Raw genomic sequence first — 18,783 nt, 5'->3', positions numbered from 1 at the left:
AGCCAACATGGGGAAAGTTTCAAGAGAACTTTTTTCTTTGGGGGGGGAGGGGAAAGGTTTGAGAAAAGCCAGTCAATATGGTAACTATGTTTCAGTTTAAATGTTTGCTTAACCAACCCTCCCCTCTTTTCCTTCCAGGCTAGATAGCTTGGAGTGGGCCGTTTTGCAGGTGACAATGATACCTCATTTCTTGAAAAAAGCAAAGCCACAGAGAGCATAGCAGTTTCCCCAGCCTGAATTCCAAATTTCCCTTTTAATAATGGGGATAATATGAACACAATACTGCCTTTAGAATTACTTTTCAAAATAGTTTCAAATCCATTATTCTATTTTTGAGGCCCCATTGTGAATCTCTAAAGTTAGTTTCCTTTAAAGTCAAACATCGTTGCCAGGTTTGATATGTTACACCTGTAATCATCCTAGCCAGTGCTGCTGAGAAGCTTGCTCCTTAGCAACCTGCTAGAAGGAAGAAGGCTGTCTCCAGATGCTGTGATTGTTGTGTGAGTCCGCCGTGGTCCGGGCCTTAGTAAGAAAACAAACTAAGCTGATTAGCTCCTCTGGAAAACTAGATAGAAGTGTTTTTAGCTTAAAAGCTTATATGTTGACCTCTCCTAAGGCTTCATTTTTAAAATGAAAGATGTTTTTTTTTTTCATTAGGATTTGCTGTTTTACTTTTTGGAAATAAGAAAATATTCAAAGTCCCTATAAATAATCATCGGTTATGAGGAAGAAAGCAAGAAAGAAAGGACACAAAGGGTGAGAAAGGAACATTTACTGAGTACTTACTGCCTGCCAGGCACTACTCTAGAAGATTTATATAATCCATCTTACCTTAATCTTTAAAAAAATTTTTTTAAATATTTATTTATTTTTTAATTTATTTTTGAAAGAGAGAGAGAGATAGAGTATGAGCAGGGGAGGGGCAGAGAGAGAGGAAAACACAGAATCCAGAGCAGGCTCCAGGCTCTGAGCTGTCAGCACAGAGCCCGATGAGGTCCTCGAACCCATGAGCCATGAGATCATGACCTGAGCCAAAGTTAGACGCTTAACGACAGAACCACCCAGCCCCGCCCCCCCCCCCCCCCCCCCGCCCTTAACTCACCCTGACAGTCTTCCCAGGAGTCGGTTCTGTCCTCTTCTTTCTGTAGCTGAAACTCTGAAAGTAACTTGCCTAAGGTCACACAACTTACAAATGAACAGGGACTCAGGTTTTTCTGATTACAAAGCTACTCTGCATGCGCAAGTGAGAAACTTGTTAAGATACTTGTTAAGCTTGTTAAGACAGAGTCCATTTGGTCAGTGTTTTCTGCGCATATTTTGCTTGGGAAAATTGGACAATGCCAATATTCATTCATGAAGAGAGCTTCCTTGCCCACTCCAGCAAATTATCATTTTCTGCTTTCTCACTCAGTTGTTTGTGGATTTATATGACAGGCTCAACTTCAAAACATTCCCCACTCCCTATTTAGTAGGGTATAGAAACCCGCTTCCTCTCTCCCCGTTGATCCCATCACCAGCCAGGTCTCTGCCTTCCCAGATCTTTGGAGGGCGCAGTGTAAAAAGCACATCCCCACTGTCCCTCTCGCCACAGTGTGGTCTGGCCCTTCTTGCCAGATGGACCTAGGCTGTCTTTAGAGAGGGCTGATGTATGCCCTGCAAGCTGCGTTGTCATGTAGTAGTTTAATTATATACACTCTGCAGTGCTTTTCCATACTTTCCTGTTCTTACATTGTGTCTCTCTCTCTGTTTTTTTAATGTTTATTTATTTTGAGGGAGAGAGAGAAAGGGAGAGCAAGCAGGGAAGGGACAGAGAGAGAGAGAGAATCCCAAACAGGCTCCACTCTCAGTGCAGAGCCCGAGGCAGGGCTCGACCTCATGAACCATGAGATCACGACTTGAGCCAAAATCGAGAGTTGGATGCTTAACCGAGCCACTCAGCTGTCCCTTACATTGTGTCTCCTAATCTTGGAGTGATACATAGGGATTTTGAATATTATCATCTCAAAGGTGTATGTGGGGAGGAGGAGTGAACAAGTCTTCTGTTTATTAGGAGAAATGTCCAGTCATCTGCTCCTTGGAGGATCTGACCTTGAAACTGCCTAAATGTGGGCTCAGTCCTGGGTCCTAGTGAGGGTCGGGGAAAAGAGAGCAGCTGCCCCTTGCTTAGCCTCTACTGCCTGCTGCTTTGATTCAGTCTTTTCACGTGGCTCATGCCATCCTAGGTTTGAAATAATTTTATCCACGTCCCTAGATTTGAAATAATTTGAAGGCAAGGGCATGTATCATCTTTATGCCAAGCATAGTACCTTGCACACAGTAGGCACTTAATAACTGTAGATTGGTTGCTGATCTCTAGCTGCTGCCTAGTTCCCACCCTGTTACTTTCGGGGATTAGCTTTTCAATGACCGGCTCAACAGAGATGGTAGCATGATGGAACCTGAACCTTTCTGCTCACACTAGGGTGTCAGGGACTTGTGCTTCACGTGCCTTTTCAACAAACAGCTATGTGCTGGTATCCAAAGACCTGGTTTGGAATCTTGAATTTTAAAAACCTGGGTGTGGAGAGGCCCTGCCCACCGAGTTTGGAATGCCCACCCTTCCGCCCGACGTAAGTCACCTCACAGCATGGCTTAGCACCTGAACTTCGTGATGCTGTTTCACCTGGGAAAATTACCGCATGCAGCTTTTTCCTCCACTGACACCAGAGCTTAAATTAGTTTTTCAGCCATTCGTTTTTTACTTATGAGGGTCAAAGGTAAGGTGATGTGTGAAGGGGCCTCAAGGGCCTCATCTGGGGAACTGGGACTTGACAAGGGGGGCAGGAGCGTTGGTGAGGAAAACTAGAGCAGGACAGAAGCGGAAAGAGCGTTGGAGCTGCTGAACAGTAAGCCCCGCTTGACAGGTCTGCACTGAGTGGCCTGGCCCCCGCTGTACAAGTTCTCCCCAGTTCAGTGGTTTGGCCACAACCTGGTTTAGCATTGTCTTGTGTTCTTGGAGCCTGTTGGTGAATGAGCATCCTGTTTTCAAAATCCATGAGAAGCTAGGAGAAGTTTTCTTTCAGTCACAAAGTGAGAAAAATGAAAACAGGACCATCCCACCTACCATTCATTTGGCCTTGTAACAATTAAAAAAAAACCAAACAAGCGAAACTTCTCTGTTTAACTTGGGAGGATTTTTATAAAATCTCCGCATTTTGTGCACGTTTTGAACATGAGTATCTACCACCCCGGAGAGGGACTTAAAGCTCAGGGAAACAACCACTCTCCGCAAGTTTCCGAGTAACTGAACTTTGTAGATAAGTACAGATTGGAAGATAGAGTCGGTTAATCCCTGAACTCAAGGAACCCTTGGCCCGTATCCCAGATAACACAGGATGCTGACAACCGGTCAGCTCCCAGCCTCACCTAAACACCTTTCTGCTCTCCTCGGAAGGATGCAGTTTTGACCACTGCCGGCCAGGCCTCCCGGTTCCTCCTGGATGAATGCGCCAACCAGCGGCTTTCTGCGAGGAGCCCGGCACCTGCAAGGCGCCAAAGGCCAGGCAGGTACCTGCGGCCCAGCGGCTGCGGAGGGGAGAGGCCCGCAGCCAAGCGGAGCGCCTGCTTTTTTACAGCCGCCCTTTTGATAACACTGATTACGTTTCCCTTCACCAGAGCCTTGGGCCGATTGAGCAACAGCCAACTTCTCTGGGTAACAAAGAGGAGGGGAAAGTAATCCAAACACAGGTTTTATTATAAAAACCAGGGAGTGAGAGAAGTATGTTTATTCTGTAAGATAACACACCTGCTCAGTGCCCGGGAGGCTCATTTCCATCAGTTGCCATGGCAAACTCGTTATACTTCAAGGCCATGTGGCTTTGTTTCCTTTTGAGATCTGGTCCTTGTCCTACCTTTTCTAACAACTCCAACACAATGCCATGGAAGCCCGCGACAGCATAATTGATTTCTCCTTCCCTCTATCAACGGTTTACATTTGTTGGGAGCAGGACTGAGGCTCCCTTCTCCTTTGAACTCCTAGCTAACCATGAAGGCATGCTTCAGAGAGCCGTCCTCATTAACATTCCAGGTCCCCCTTCCCCATCAGCGATAAACGAGCCCTGCATCAATGGCCTCCTTCCTTCCAGTTTTACAAATGAGTGGCTCGGTTCCATGTTTTGCTGCCGATCCAGGTGCCCAGGCGGACAATGCGGGGCTAAGAAGCACGCGGGAGAGACTAAAAATAGAACAGCAGTTTGGACGCATACCAGAGCAGCTACTTCATCTCAACTTGCTTTGCACACTAAGCCTAATGGGATCCATCAGGCATGAGTTCTCTCTCGCGCCTTCTCCCTCCCTCTCCCGTCTTTCCCCAGCTGCCGTCAACCATCAGCGCCTTCCTGGTGAAGGGAGCAGAGGGAGGTCAGGCAAGGGACAAGAAATGTGTGCCCTGGTGGCTTTCGTTACAAGTGCTGGGAGATCTGGGGGCTGCAATTATTCCTTCCCCACGAGTGTTTCTAGAAAAGAGCAGGGAGGCCCAGCACACTTCTCCCAGGTACACTTTGGTCCAAGATGCCCTTATTGTTTAGCAAAGGCTCAAATACCACTTCCTAAAGGCCCTGGGAAGTGTGACCTAGACCCATGCTCATATGCTCCTTGAGAAGTCAAATACGGAACTCGGCTACACTGAGTGCTGCTCTTACAGGTCCCACCTGTTCTGCTTGAGGCTGAGGACTTGGGAGCAAATGCAGTCACAGGTGGAGGGGCTGTGGTCCATGTAGGCGAGTGGGCAGCACACGACTGCCCAGGGTCCGTGAAAGCTTCCCAGCCCCTACCGAGTACGCTGCGATTCTATCCAAAAGCTTTTTCCGATAGAAAATGGAACAAATCAGGGACACCTGGGTGACTCAGTCAATTGAACGTCTGACGTTGGCTCAGGCCGTGATCTCACTTTCTGTGGGTTTGAGCCCCCATCGGGCTCTGTGCTGACCAGCTCAGAGTTTGGAGCAGTTTCAGATTCTGTGTCTCCCTCTCTCTCTGCCCCTCCCCCACCTCGTGCTCTATCTCTCTCTCTCAAAACTAAATAAACATTAAAAAAATTTTTAAAGAGGGGCGCCTGGGTGGCTCAGTCGGTTAAGCGTCCGACTTCAGCTCAGCTCACAATCTCGCGGTCCGTGAGTTCTAGCCCCGCGTTGGGCTCTGGGCTGATGGCTCAGAGCCTGGAGCCTGCTTCTGATTCTGTGTCTCCCTCTCTCTCTGCCCCTCCCCCGTTCATGCTCTGTCTCTCTCTGTCTCAAAAATAAATAAACGTTAAAAAAGAGAAAAAAAATTTTTAAAGAAAATGGAACAAATCAGCACGAAGTTAGGAACATGCTACCTTAGGAACTATGTTCCTGTCCTAGGACCATTGCTAGCCTTTTGGGCGAGGCTCTTTTGTGTTGTTGCTGTGCTTCCTGATAAAACGTACCTTTCCTGAAGCCTCCCCCCACCCACAGGAGAGTTATAACCCACACCTTTCTCCTTGTTTCTTCTGAAAGGTAATGCATTTTCCAAACAGCTATGTATTATTCCAACAAGCGCTACTCTTATAGAATCAGAAGCAGGAGGGAAAGATGAATACCACGGTATTTAAAAAATAAAAGCACGTTTCATTGTTTTTGCCTTGGAGATTGGCCAGATAAAACTGAAACAAAATCGATCTAATAGCAGATTGTATCTGGAAGCTTCAGGGAGGTGCCAAGATCTTTTCAATTGTGCTTTGGTTTTATATAATACTAGTATAAAATAAATATGCCACACTACTTCAAGAAAAGTTACACTCCATATAATCACAGCAATAATTAATTCCCCCAAGAATTTCCCACAGAACAAGTTGCAACATGATCATTTAATCCTCCAGCCACCAGAGGACAGAGATGCATCTTCCCTCAGGCGTCCTTCTTTCACGAGGCTCAGTTTACCTCCAGGAGACCCTGGGTCATTTGTTGAACAAATCTCCAACCAAAAGCCAGAAAGCCTTCTAGGTTTATCAAACAAATGTCTGCAGACTAGAAATCAGGCTATCTGGGTTCTAGCCACGGGGCAAACTTAAACAAGCTTAGGTGTCTGTGGGTCCCACTTTTCTCATGCATGAAACCACACTGTAGAGGTGCTGGATTTCCCGGGTCCTTTTCAGATGGAAAATTCCAAATGGTTCCAGAAATAAATGATTTAAGAATTACATTTATTTCTGTGCTTTCTTTCTTCCTTTCTGGTTTTTGTTTTAGTTTATTTCCTGGGCTCATATAGAGCCACTGATCTTGAAACGTAGTGCCTAATTCTTCAGGATGAGAGGCGTTTTTTCTTTGTGCCATTTTCCCACAGTCTAACCTTCCTCCTCTTTTCATTTGCCGCTAGGAGGTGGGTCTCACTGATTCTTCTTGGTTCATTAGGAAGAAACAGAAAGATCCTGTGTTTTGAGAAACTCTTTCTGGATCATTTCCCAATGATCACAGGACTTTTGCAATCCCTTTGGCAAAGGTGATGGCGACAATGGGGTGTTTGGCAAAGTGGGTGGAGGTGGCTAATGAAGTGGCTGAGGTTAAGAAAAATGCTCTTGGCAAAACATCATGAAACAAGGTCTGGAGTGCTCAGAGCCGAGGGCTTTCCTCCCTTGCTGAGATGACTAAGAAAAACCCAATCTTTAAGTAGGTGATTTCTTTAATAGGAAAAAAAAAAAAAAGAAAAGAGTATCAACAACAATAATTTTTCTGAGCACTGAACTGAGAAGTAGCCAGTCCAGTACTTAGATTGTAGCCATGCACTGAGATGCCGTTAAATGATACAGAAGTCAAAGGAACTCGGTATAGATTTTGAAGCCGGTCACTGAAATTAAAAAATTACATTTCAAATTTTAAGTGAGTCACTAAATATTAGACTTAAGAATCTGACCTTGCATTGTGCACACCTCACTGCTAAAATCAGTTTTGGTCTGAATCAAGCCTTGAGGCTAAAGGGTTATTTTTACTGAGTCAGCCCTACCTCACTTCCACCCCCAAAATATCTGCAGATGAACGCAGAGGACAGGGATAACATCTAAATAAACCAAGTGTTAATCCTAGTGTCAGTGCTCTATAATAGTTGTTAAAATTCCTTTGATATCCGTGGTCATCAAATTTCTTAGAAACTTCAAGGGTCCAACTTTCATCACTTGGCCAGGTGTTGTATGTGTGTGTGTGTTTACTTTTTGTTTGTTTGTTTTGCTACCAGTGCTCCCAGCTGTAACACTTTAATGAATGTTTGTGGAACACCAGGGAATAACCCCGGGTAGGAACAGTGGCTGAGGGCTCAGGACAGGTCTCCGAAGGGAGGAGGGGTAACAACGTCCCATTATTAAACCTTGCAAACTAGACACATTTGAGGGTAGTAATTACGGATGTCATTTTATTTACAAGGGTGTGAATCCTTAATGATCGTGTCACCTCCATAAAAGATTTAAAAAGAGAGAAAGACTTGAAGTTTGTGTTTGGGCTGTTTTCTTAGGCATTTTGAGTTAAACAAGAGAGAGTTCAACCGGGTCTCAAATGCTACGGAGCTAAAGATGCTTGTGTTCGTCTTACAAATGATTCCTTAAGGGATACTAGCTTTTATCCTTTCCCTGTTTTTTTTTGTTTTTTCAACACAAAGACATTCACCTTACCACCCAGAAGACCTCTAGGTTACAACGTAAATGAAACTAGTGTTCTTTACAATTCATTAGCAAACTTGCTTATTTATAGTTGGTACATATTTGTCTTTTCTCTGTGGCGACATACCAAGGTTGAACTATCTCACAGCACAATTGAGCCTTGTTTAAGAGATTAGATAGATCGGTAACAGGAAGCAGACCACCCCTCCCCCCTCCCCTCCCCCCCCCCCCCCCGAATCTTCATATTAGCTTACTACTTAGGCCATAATTAACATAATACCACCTTGCTCAATAGTTTATGTAGATTATACACATACTTCATATACAGGTATGTTTGTGTATTTTTTGGAATCAGATGAGCAAGGTGTACGTGTTTCTAAAATTATGCATGTGAGGGACTGGAGAGATTTAAAGAGAAGAGATTTTAAAAAGAAGAAAATGTCCTTGTTAAGAAAATTTAAATTTATCCTCTGGGAGATATAATTATGACAACTCAGTCATTCCTCAAAAGAGTATTTAGAACTTAGGTCCCAGACCTTCAACCATTTAGGGCCGTTAGAGGTACATCTGTCCATGTGATTTTGTTTTGGGTAGGCTTCATCCCAGCACAGAGCCCAACGAGGGGCTTGCACTCATGACCCTGAGATCAAGACCTGAACTGAGATTAAAAAGTGGGACACCTAAGTGCTTGAGCCACCCTGGCACCCCTGTCCATGTCAGTTTATAACGGAGTCCTCGGGGTTTCAGAAAAGTGAAAGGACTTGCCTAAGGTCACATGGCTAGTTAGTGATAGAAGCAAGACTAGAACACAAACCACCATTCCAGCCAAACTTCTACATCCACGGCCACTCCTGACCATAGAGGATATTCTTAGATATACACATATCACGGTGGTTGCACAAGTAGTTTTGTTAAAAAGTTCTACTGCAACAATAAAGCTTTCAAGATTATGTGAAAAGGGATTGTTCAACTATCTGGCTCTAATCCTTTAATACAGACTAGTCTGTTACATGTATCTAATATTACATCTAAGCAGCTTTACTAACATCCCTGGAAGCAACTGCCCATCTCATCAGGAATTAATACACATCTATCTCCTTTGAGATAAGTAAAATACAGTCTTACAAAAGAGTAAACATTTTATTATCTACTGTACACGAATCAGGTTGGTCTGAGGACACAAGAACATCTGGCTAACTCATAAAAATAGCCCTAAGCGATGGGAGAGCGTTTGTGGTCCGTTTACATTTATCGCAACATCATTTATATGATCTACTCGCTAAGCAGTGAGAGGCCCAGAATGGACACATCAGTTAGGAGCAACATGCCGTGGGTGTTAGCAGTAGGGAAGGCAGAGCAACATGGCCTCTGTCTGAAAGGAGGTCTCTGGAGGAAGAATGCTCTGCAGAACAGGTTTTCTGGGGTTGGGGGGAGCCCTCTGAGAGGGCCTGCAAAGAACAGCCTCTGCTAGAAGAGTGCTTGTAAGTACACACACACAGCATGGCCCTGGGGCTCTGGGGATGGTGGGGGTCACAAGGGTACCACCTGAAGGGTGGGCAGAGGCCCCCGGGGAGGGGCTATGTACTCTTCCTCTCTGAGCAGCCGCAGCAGGATGTTTTTTTTATTCTTGGGCCAGCTGTAGATGTGAGTGTTCTGAAGCCAGGTGGGCACATGCTCCTATGGGAGAGAGAATGACAGGAGTAAAGGCCATTAGAGAAAAACCTGGATTCCAGATCCCCGGCTCCGTTCCCAAACATCTACGGCTTTCCCTGCATGGGCGTTCCCTGCCGAACTATCCTGGGAGTTGTGCTGTTTTGCTTTTGGAAAGGGCTAGCATGTGAGCCTCTCCTGGCTCCGCGTAGAAGCTGAATATCTCATTATGGAAACCACATGTGCGCGGCGTTTTCTGTCAGCCTCCCAGGCTACCTGCCCTTTGCATTTCAACGTGCTTTTCACCACCCTCACATAAAAGGGGTAGGACAGAGGTCACGCAGAGTGATGGGAATTCCTTCGTGGCTTCAGAAGAATGCCAAGGCTAGGGGCTTAATCTAATTCGTTTCAGCCACAGATCTGGCCTGCAGCAGCAGGAGCCCAGCAGATCTGTTAGCAGGAAAAAGCACAAAGCGTGAGCCGGGGATCGTGAGGGTGCGCTTTCTGACCGCCCTCGTGGAGTGGACATTCTGTCTGCTGTGGCGTGGACAGACAGACGACGAATCAGGAAAACGTATAGTGTGTTTGATGGTGATACATGCCTCGGAGAAAAATGAAACAGAGAAAGGGACTAGGGAGTGCTGGGGCAGGGCTGAAAGGTTGCAGCTTTAAACAGAGCGTGTAGGAGGGGCGCCTGGATGGCTCAGTGGGTTGAGCGTCCGACTTCGGCTCAGGGCATGACCTCACAGTTCATGGGTTTGAGCCCCGCATCAGGCTCTGTGCTGACAGCTCAGAGCCTGGAGCCTGCTTCAGATTCTGTGTCTCCCTCCCTCTCTGTCCCTCCCCTGCTTATGCTCTGTCTCTCTCTCTCTCTCTCTCTCTGTCAAAAATAAATAAACATTAAAAAAAAATTTTTTTTTAAACAGAGTGTATAGGAAAGGTCTCACAGAGAAAATGAGCAAAGACCTAAAAGAGCAGAAGGGGCCAGCTTTGTGGATGTCTGGGTCCAGACAGTGCAGAGGCCCTGTGACGGGGGCGTGCCTGGCCTGTTTAAGGAGCAACAGGCCAGTGTGGCCAGAGAGGAGTGAGTGAAATAGAGTAGGAGAGGAGGTCTGGAAGTAGGGGGGCCCATGTCCCATGGGGCCTTGTAGGCTTTTCTCTGAGGAGATGGGATCCCTTTGGGGACTGCGGGATACACCCAGAAGCAGCACATGCTACGTGTCAGGCATGGTGCTAGGTGTTGATGACACCCAAAGGAAAAGACACAGTTACTGTCTTGAGGAGTTCACAGTCTAATGTTGGAATGTGAATGAAGATGTAAAGAAACTATTTTCTAGGCAATAGTGTACCAAGGGGGCAGGAGGTGGGAGCACAGGCCACAAGGGACTGTCTGACGAAGTTTTAAAAACATTAATAAAACCAACTAAAAGTCGGTCTCCTTTTCCATCACCATATTCCCAACAGTGCATCCACCCCCAACCACATTGACTCAAGGCACTACGACTGAGAGAGCTCAAGAGTATTGGCAAAGGGGACGAGAAGTCAGGAGAGGCTAGACAGATTGGGTGATATAAGGATAGGCAAGAGTTGACTACACAGACAAGTCAGGGAAGGGCATTGTAAGCGGGGGGAACAGAAAGTGCGCAGGCACAGAAACATGAAAAAACACGGCAGGTGTGAGGGCATGCTGAAATAGTCCAGTACGACCCGAGCATAGTCACTGTGCACACAGTCGGGAGAGGAGACTGAGCATGTGGGCACAGCCCTCTTCTCAGGGGCCTCATCTGTCACGCTAAGAAAGGTGGATATGATCCTTGGTTGGTTGGAATCCGCCACACGATTTCTAAGCTGGGGCGAGACAGGGGAGATCTACATTTTGGATGTTCCTCTTTGACGGTGGTGCAGATGATGGCTAGGGAGACCAGTCAGGAGATGCTGCAGCGGGGCTTTGAGAGCCTGGGCAAGGGATGGACATGCATACCATCGCACAGGGTGTGAGCTTTGTAACTGGAGGCATCCCATTCGTATCAGCTGGACTCTCCCTCCTTCAGCACCTGAGTCTCAAGGCAGTCCTGACATTTAGGGATCCTCCAGGGTGCAGCTGGGCCTGGGCTCAGGGTGCTGTGCTCCAACTCTCAAGACATCCACCACACCTCTGTCTTCCCTTTGCCAAGCCTGGAACGTGGCTTCAGATGGTTTCTGTCCTCCCTCCCCTAACCTGCTGACATGCTCTTCTGGGGCAAAAACCCACATACGAACCACAGCAAAGCTCACTTTGGCAACTGTGTAGATTTAATTCCTTTCATCTACAGGTTTGAGAGCTGAGCTATGTGCACCAAAAGACTTCTGTGGCTAGTCAGCAAAAAATGTACATATCTTGACTTTTATGTACAAGAGATAAGAAGTATCAGATGAACAGCCTCTTTTTCTCTCATGAGTTAAAACACAAACTACTTCTTTGTGTGTAATGGCTGTTTGAACAATTAGGGCAGCGATGGTCTATCAGATAACGTCTTAAAACCTTCCTGATCCATGCAGCTGAGCTGAGCGTGCTACGACCTGTGGATCTTTCTGGTAACACTGTTATCTCTAACGACTGATAAAGAGTTCACAAGCTTTTCCACTTAAAATCCCAGATAGCAGACAAAGCAAAGCTCAAATTGTTAAGGTTGGTTTGTTTGTGTGCTTATTTCTTTGTTTACCTTCTTAGCGTTTGGGAAGAGCACAGGGATGAATCTGAAATTCATGCTTCCTTGTTTTATGAACTCAATCTGCATCTGGAACAGAAGGAATGTGAAGGTTTGATTTCAGGAATGAGGAGGAGGAGTTAATGGCACCCACAATCATGCAAGGCCCACACAGCGTTTTTATTCTGATTTCGAGTGCCACACACTTCGCCTTTCGGGTGCCCCCCATGACACATGCATGCCATACGCACGAATCATTTGTTGAAGGCCTGTTAAACATCACACTCAGTGCTCGACCTTGGGTTTCAAAGATTAGGATACCCTCCAGGGTGTGCTGAGCTGGCTCCTATCGGCTCACAAAAGCCAGTTGTATGCATCCATTCCTAATTCCTTGTTCAGTGATTTTACACTGGTAGCTTGAAATGGGCCCTGATGAGAGTATTTATACCGTGGAAATGGGGAAATGCTACAAATCAGGATTTTTTTTTTTTTTTTTTTTTTTTGAGAACCAGTTTCCCGGAACACTACGGATACAATCCCTATCCTCCGAAAGTCAGCAGATTGGTGCGGAGGAAGAAGGGTAAATTGCCAACCACGGTGCAGTGTGAAAAGTTTAAACAAATTGCTGTGGAAGGCCAAAATGGGGGCCATCCATTCTGCATCAGTGATTTGAAGAGTTACAGGGGATGTGTCACTTAGATACTGGAAGACAAGAATAATTTGATCAGGCAGAGGAAGTGGGGGAGAGGGGAAGGACACTCCCAGCAGACGAAACAGCAAGAGCAAACCTTTGGAGGTGTGAAAGAATTTTAGTGGGGTTGGGGCCAGCCAACAATGCTTTGTGGCTAGAGCACAGGATGGGCTAGGGAGGGGATGGGAGATGAAGCTGGGGGTGGGGTCAACTGTGAGGAGCTCTGCCTGCCACAGAACATGTAGGTTCCCCACACGGTTCCAGTTTGCTCTGACACTGCTGTGGCCCCAAAAGACTCAGCTGCCAAGAACTGTATCAAAACCAGAATTTTCAAGATGAGCGGAGTTGGGAGTCTTCCCAATCCTGTGACCAGCACAAAGCTCTCAGTCAGTCATCTGATGACAAGGAGATGAGGAATTATGTGTCCCCAAGTATTTCATCTTCCAATTGATTTTTAAAACTGAGAAATCTTCATTGTGCAGGGGAATACAAACAGGACAGAGAAGTGACAGTGGTGACAGTTGGTTATTGAAGTCACCATAGAAACCCACAAACACAGTCTCACGCGTGCGCACTCACACACACACACACACACACACACACACACCACACACAAATGCCCCACACGGTGTTTTCTCAGAACCGCTGTCTTTTAAAATCCAGAGGACCAAAAGCGTATTTTAAAATGACCCACGTACAGTGCAACTGAAAGCACCAATCATCAGGACAAACACGTGAAAGGAAGGGCACAGGGTTTAGAAGCTAAAAGTAAAGAACTGGATTTCACCTCTGACTTCCAGGACCCTGTCTCTAAAATTTTGCTTGTCTGCTAGGCTACCCAGCCTGCCGGCGGGCCAGACAGCAGCAGCGGATTATAGTTTTCTCTCGTATTTCCAGATACCGGCTTTTCGTGAAGTCACTGGCTCTATAATGCGGTTACTCCTGGGTACCTTTTCACTCCCTCTGTCCTAGAGGTTTCTGCTGCCTGGAGGGGACCTGGAGGTCAGCCAGCTGGGCAGGAAGGCACTTCTGTATCAGGCCTCTTCAACTCCTTCAGTGATAAGGAAGGGCCCAAGACATCCATGTCCCCAGACACTGAGTTTGGAGACAATCTGGTTCATGGCTGGGCACAGTCAGACAAACTCTGAGGTTGAGCTGCGTTTTACTGCCTGGCGTGGCCACACACCAGCAGACCTTGACAGGTTTCCTCAGGAACTGGCAGGGACCTGGAGCCCTTCCCACACACCAGCTGTCAGCTCCCAGGACTGGCAGGTTCCTAGAGATGCAGACAGGACATTGAGTGCTTTGGGGCCAGCCAGACATGCAGCAGACAGCCAAGGGATGGCAGCACCCGCAGCCAGCCGTGACCCTTTTCTGGGCCCTGTCCAACCCCTGGGGGGCTGTCAGACTTGGAGAGGATGAACAGGGGGGAGGCTTCGCTCCTGATTCCCTGGCCTTACTCTCTGACCTCACCACCTTGCCTTGGGTTGGTTCTGAACTCGCACAAGTGGTCGGCACTTGGTAGAAGAGGAGACAGATGGGGAACCCCCACCCACTCTGCCTTTTTCCTGTGCTCCTGATCCCAGGACAGACCTGGACTTAAGTCAGCTTCCGCTGAGGTAAAGCTGCATGTCCCTTGCCTGCCTGTGTCCTGCCTTGTGCTGCTTACTTATTCTGTCGGGGCCACTTCGGTGTCTTGCCTCATCTTCCTGTCTTAGTCAGTGATCCTTTCTGCGCATTCCAGGTGCCTGTGGAATGTTACCGTTGAAATGGAGCTTACAAGTTCTAGTCCAGTGGATTTCAAGCCTTTTCAAATCTCAAAATCCTTGGTAAACAAGCCTGAGAAAAGCAAACCAGTTGTGGCTGAGTTGGGGTTGGAGGCCCAGAGCCGCCCTGACCCCTGCGAGAGCCCACCAGGGACATTTTGACCCGCAGGACATTTTGAAAGTCACAAGTCTAGTCCAGCGCCCTAGTCAAGCAGGGACCATCTCCACAGCATCTCTGTAATCCTGGAAAGCAGGGAGATTGCTAGCTCACAAAACAGCCAATTCCAAAGCTGGGTGGTATTTTCGGTCAGAATGTTTTGCCAGATGCTGAGCACGCCTAACTTCCTACAAATTTTTCCCACCGGTTTTAGTTTGACCAGGTCCCATAGTTTAGGTTGTGGCCATGGATGGTTGCTCATCTATCATGAGCTAAGAACAGTCCCTTCCCTTGATGTGAGCATCGATATGTTCGTCATGAACGATTTCATTCGATCTTTACAACACTGTAAGTATTAGTGACCCATTTTACGATTAGGGACATGGAGGCACAGAGAAGCCTAAGCAGTTGGCCCGCAGTCACACAACTATACATGAGGAAGCAGAATTTGAACCGGGTCTATCTGACACAACAGCGTGGGTCCTTTTCACTATGCTACTCTGCCTCTCTGGTGAGGCAGGGGTCAGAATAGGACACAGATGCAGGAGCCCGCTCTCCGCACAGCCCTGTCCCCTGCCCTCTTGGGACTTCACATTTGTTGGTCAACAACCAAGTCAGCAGAGCACTGTTTTCCAGAGCCTTGGACGTTCCAGAGCACATGTGAATCTCCCCTTGCTCCTGATAGGAACAGAGTCCCAGAGACGTGGTCACTTAAGACAGAGCCAGAACCAACACCCCCCACTGCTGCCTGGGCTTCTTCACCCATCGTCATGCCGCCTTCAGTTGGTTTCTAGTGAAGGACAGGCCTTCACAGAAGAAAGAGCCCCTCTCTGAGGGGCGGCGAGGTGCTGTGGTCCCCCCACCACTCACCATTCGATGAATGTACTTAGTATGTAAGCCATGCTCATCCTCGTCCAGCTGTGATTCAGCACCTTCCACATCCTGTTTGTATTTGGGGCTGATTGCTACAATTATCATCACTGTCTTCTGTTAATGAGAGAGAAAGCATGTTTATGGAAGTGTAAAGTGTGGTCCATTTGGTGAAGGCAGGCTGGAAACTGGCCAGCAGGACTGTAAGCGTCGTGACATGCTCCAGAGTGGAGGGCCTGGCTCATTCTCTGCCCAGGGTGAAAGGCACTGGCCTCCACTCCAACAGGCTCCTGTCTCCCCTTCTCCCCTCCGTCTCCCTCCCGGCTCCCTTGAAATGCAGAGCAAATGGCTCTGTGAGGAGCTCTCCTAAATGGAGGCGGTTTTGCCCACCATTGTCCACAACCATCACTAATAAACGTCTAATGAAAGCCGGAATCGCTAAGTGACTGTGCATCGTGGCAAAAAGGCTCTGGAACATCACCGATGAAAAGCCCCCTCCCTCCGGCAGCTGGGTGTAAGCTGTCAGTTACTGCACTCTTGACTGCCCTGCGCTTACGAGTCAGCACAGCCAGGAGGAGCAGCCGCTTCAACACAAAGCAAACATCAGGCTGCAGACAAAAGGAAAAGCCACAAAACCCCAGCCTGCTGAGACTCTCTCCCCCACTGCTCTCTCCAAAAGCAGCAGCTGAAGCGGCCGACACGGACACACTGGCAGCAATCAATTTCTATCTTGTTAAAGCACAAAGTGTCCCAGTGGCCAGTATAGATTCTGTCAGTGGAAAACAAATCACAGGGCTCCGAGTGGGCGCCTGGATTGGGGAGGGGGGACGGTTGCTGCACAGGGAGCCTCCCGGGAAAGCTCTGGAGCCCAATCCTGCAAAACGCTTGGGGTGGCCTCAGATTAAATTGAATTCTGTCATTCCCTCCCCACTCCCTGCCTTCATTTCCTCCTTTCCTATTCTGGTCAAAAAATTGTTTGCTCTGATTGTTATCAACCACCTGTGTCTGGTTTGACCGTTATTTCCTGCCTGTGCATGTCCAGAAGGGTGACCCCATCCTTCCTTTCCAGGTCTTTGCGCGGCTGCCAACAAGGGAGGCTTTGTTGGGACTTTCTTGGCTTTGGACTTGGTGGGTTTGCCAATTGCTCCTTTCATAAAATAGCCCCATAAGCACATTGTCTTTCCCACCAGCCAACGAGCTCAGAATTTTGGAATGTACTTACATCTCTAAGGTAGCGTTCCATCCACTTGATGATATCAATGCCTCGGATTCTATCCTCAAATATGTCAATCTACAAGAAAAAGACATGGGAGGTGGCTCTTAATGAGAAGCTTTCTCTAGTTGCAGAGCAAGAGAAAACACGAGACTATATGCATTTAAGACTGAAAAAATTATGAGCACTTTTTGCAGAGAGCAGCATATAAGTCTAAAAGCCAAAATACAATTTTCTTAAAGTGTTCCCTATTTCGACGTTAGTAGGCATTTAAGTATTTAATATCCGTAATTAGGATATAGTGGTACACATCAAAATGTATCTTTGGCTACACAATAATTATGTTTTAAAAATCTGAGAGATATAGTAGACTACCAAATTGGATATAAGCCAGCAAAAAAAAAAAATTATATCTATATATATATCTGTAATATGAAAGGCAAACACGATATGATTCTGGAGCATTTTAATGGATGTGTGGTGTGCAAGTACTGAGATATAGTTCGGGTGCTTTACTTGCATTAGCCAGGTCATTATTATGGTATTATGTCCAGTTTCGTTCTATACATTTAAGAAGGATTGTATGAAACTTGGAGCAAATCCAAGGAACAGTCACAAAAACAATTACTGAGATGGTGGGAAAAGGTTTATGATGAAAGTCAAGAAGCAGAACCTCCTGGGCCTTGAAAAGATAGATATTAAATATCAAGTCTTTGAAGGAGTATTTGAAGGGGAGAAAAACCAGTTACTTTCTGTTTTTTCAGAAGACCAAATAAGAAGGCCTTTCTGGGGCTCAGGCTTTGCCCTGCAGCCAGAGAGTAATGTACATGTGTACAAGATGCTCTTGTTTGGAAGAGGGATTATATACAAGAATGGGTGACTCGGGGAGAGTGTCCTTGAGGAGGAGTTACTTGGTTCGGCCACACCGTTCTCAGATCAGTTGTCCTAAATGTCACTCCGCCATTGAAGTCCTAGCTGTTCAGTAAGCTCTCCATGCCATCCGTGACCCAGCCTTACCTCTTGTTTCATGTGCCCTGTCTACTTTACTCCCCCACACCCCAATAGCATAGCCCAAGCCTCCCTGCTCTGTGACTCCTTCCCACTCTCTGACTTCCTCCTCCTCACCTCACCCGACTCAGCCCTGCTGTGACCAGTGGTGTTAGACACTTAACACATCATTATAACATCCTTTCATTCACTGTATGACTCATTTATGTCTGCCTTATCTCTTCAACCTAGTTCTGATCTTCCTGTGGAACGAGAAAGTGCCTCGAGAACACCGAACTGTCAAACACATACAGTATATAATACAAGTTCAGAATATATTTCTTTACCGATGGCACATTAAAAATAGAATGGCTTTCCTTTTGGTTTAGATGATTCCTGCTTTAAAATGTCTGATAGCCAATGACCACATGAGGTGATCTCGAGAAAGCTTGTAGCTCTCTGTGACTGTATCAGGAATTCATTTCTATTATATGAGACAGAAGCAATATAATGTTGGGGTTGAGAGGGAACGGGCAGCTTGGCTCTACTCTTGGTTCTACTGTTGGCTTCTGCACTTCCTGCTTGCATAACTTTAAAACATTACAGAAACTCTCTAAGTCTTATTATCCTTATTTGTAATATGTGGTTACTAAACCTACTTCCAAGGATGGTTATGAGGATTAAAACAATTGGTTATGAAAAAGGTATATCATAATGCCAGGCTTGAAGTAAGTACTCAATGAATGGTAATTTTTGTTGTTAACTGAGCACCTAAATTATTCCCTGCTACTGAGGTGAACTTTCTGGGAGGCACAATGTGCTTGATATCTCTCATTTGTCTCTCCAGGTCTCTACCAAAGTCCACAGCATCTGTCAGGCCAACTTTTCCACACAGCCGCTGTTAAAGGCCACATTGTTTCCCCCAAAACTCACATGTTGAAGTCTTAACCTCCACTGACTCAATGTGACTATATTTGGAGATAGAGCCTTGAGAGAGATGATTAAGGTAAAATGGGGTCATGAGGGTGGGCTCTGATCTAATAGGACTGGTGTCCTTAGAAGAGATTAGGACACACAGAGGGAAGACCGGTGAAGACACAGGAAGAAGACAGCCACCTGC

The 18,783-nt window shown here is 46.6% G+C and overlaps 2 protein-coding genes across 14 annotated transcripts in view; one reads left to right on the top strand and one right to left on the bottom strand.

Moving 5' to 3' along the window:
- LOC106968908 (translation initiation factor IF-2-like) overlaps window positions 1-18,783 on the top strand; it is a 114,814-nt gene that overhangs the window by 69,870 nt on the left and 26,161 nt on the right. For 6 of the 11 annotated variants that reach the window (XR_008298407.1, XR_008298406.1, XR_001429231.3 and 3 more), the window contains exon 2: window positions 14,415-18,669. The exons of 3 other annotated variants lie outside the window; for them this stretch is intronic. The gene's annotated coding sequence lies outside the window, so the exon portion shown is untranslated. Of the gene's footprint in view, window positions 1-14,157; window positions 14,290-14,414; window positions 18,670-18,783 lie in introns of those variants that run through there. 2 more of the 11 variants (XR_003419423.2, XM_053222368.1) reach the window with 2 other exon arrangements.
- TRAF3IP2 (TRAF3 interacting protein 2) overlaps window positions 8,764-18,783 on the bottom strand; it is a 44,166-nt gene continuing 34,146 nt past the window's right edge. For 2 of the 3 annotated variants that reach the window (XM_015065369.3, XM_027057081.2), the window contains 4 exons: window positions 16,686-16,754; window positions 15,464-15,580; window positions 11,995-12,069; window positions 8,764-9,319 (listed from right to left, as the gene is read on the bottom strand). In XM_015065369.3, the coding sequence (XP_014920855.1) occupies window positions 9,173-9,319; window positions 11,995-12,069; window positions 15,464-15,580; window positions 16,686-16,754 (408 nt within the window). In that variant the 3' untranslated portion in view covers window positions 8,764-9,172. Of the gene's footprint in view, window positions 9,320-11,994; window positions 12,070-13,907; window positions 13,947-15,463; window positions 15,581-16,685; window positions 16,755-18,783 lie in introns of those variants that run through there. The other variant, XM_053222365.1, reaches the window with a different exon arrangement.

Source organism: Acinonyx jubatus, chromosome B2 (genome assembly GCF_027475565.1).
Source record: "Acinonyx jubatus isolate Ajub_Pintada_27869175 chromosome B2, VMU_Ajub_asm_v1.0, whole genome shotgun sequence".
NCBI lineage: Eukaryota > Metazoa > Chordata > Mammalia > Carnivora > Felidae > Acinonyx > Acinonyx jubatus.
Note: the sequence above shows the minus strand (reverse complement) of the source record. Positions and strands in the feature narration are given on the sequence as shown.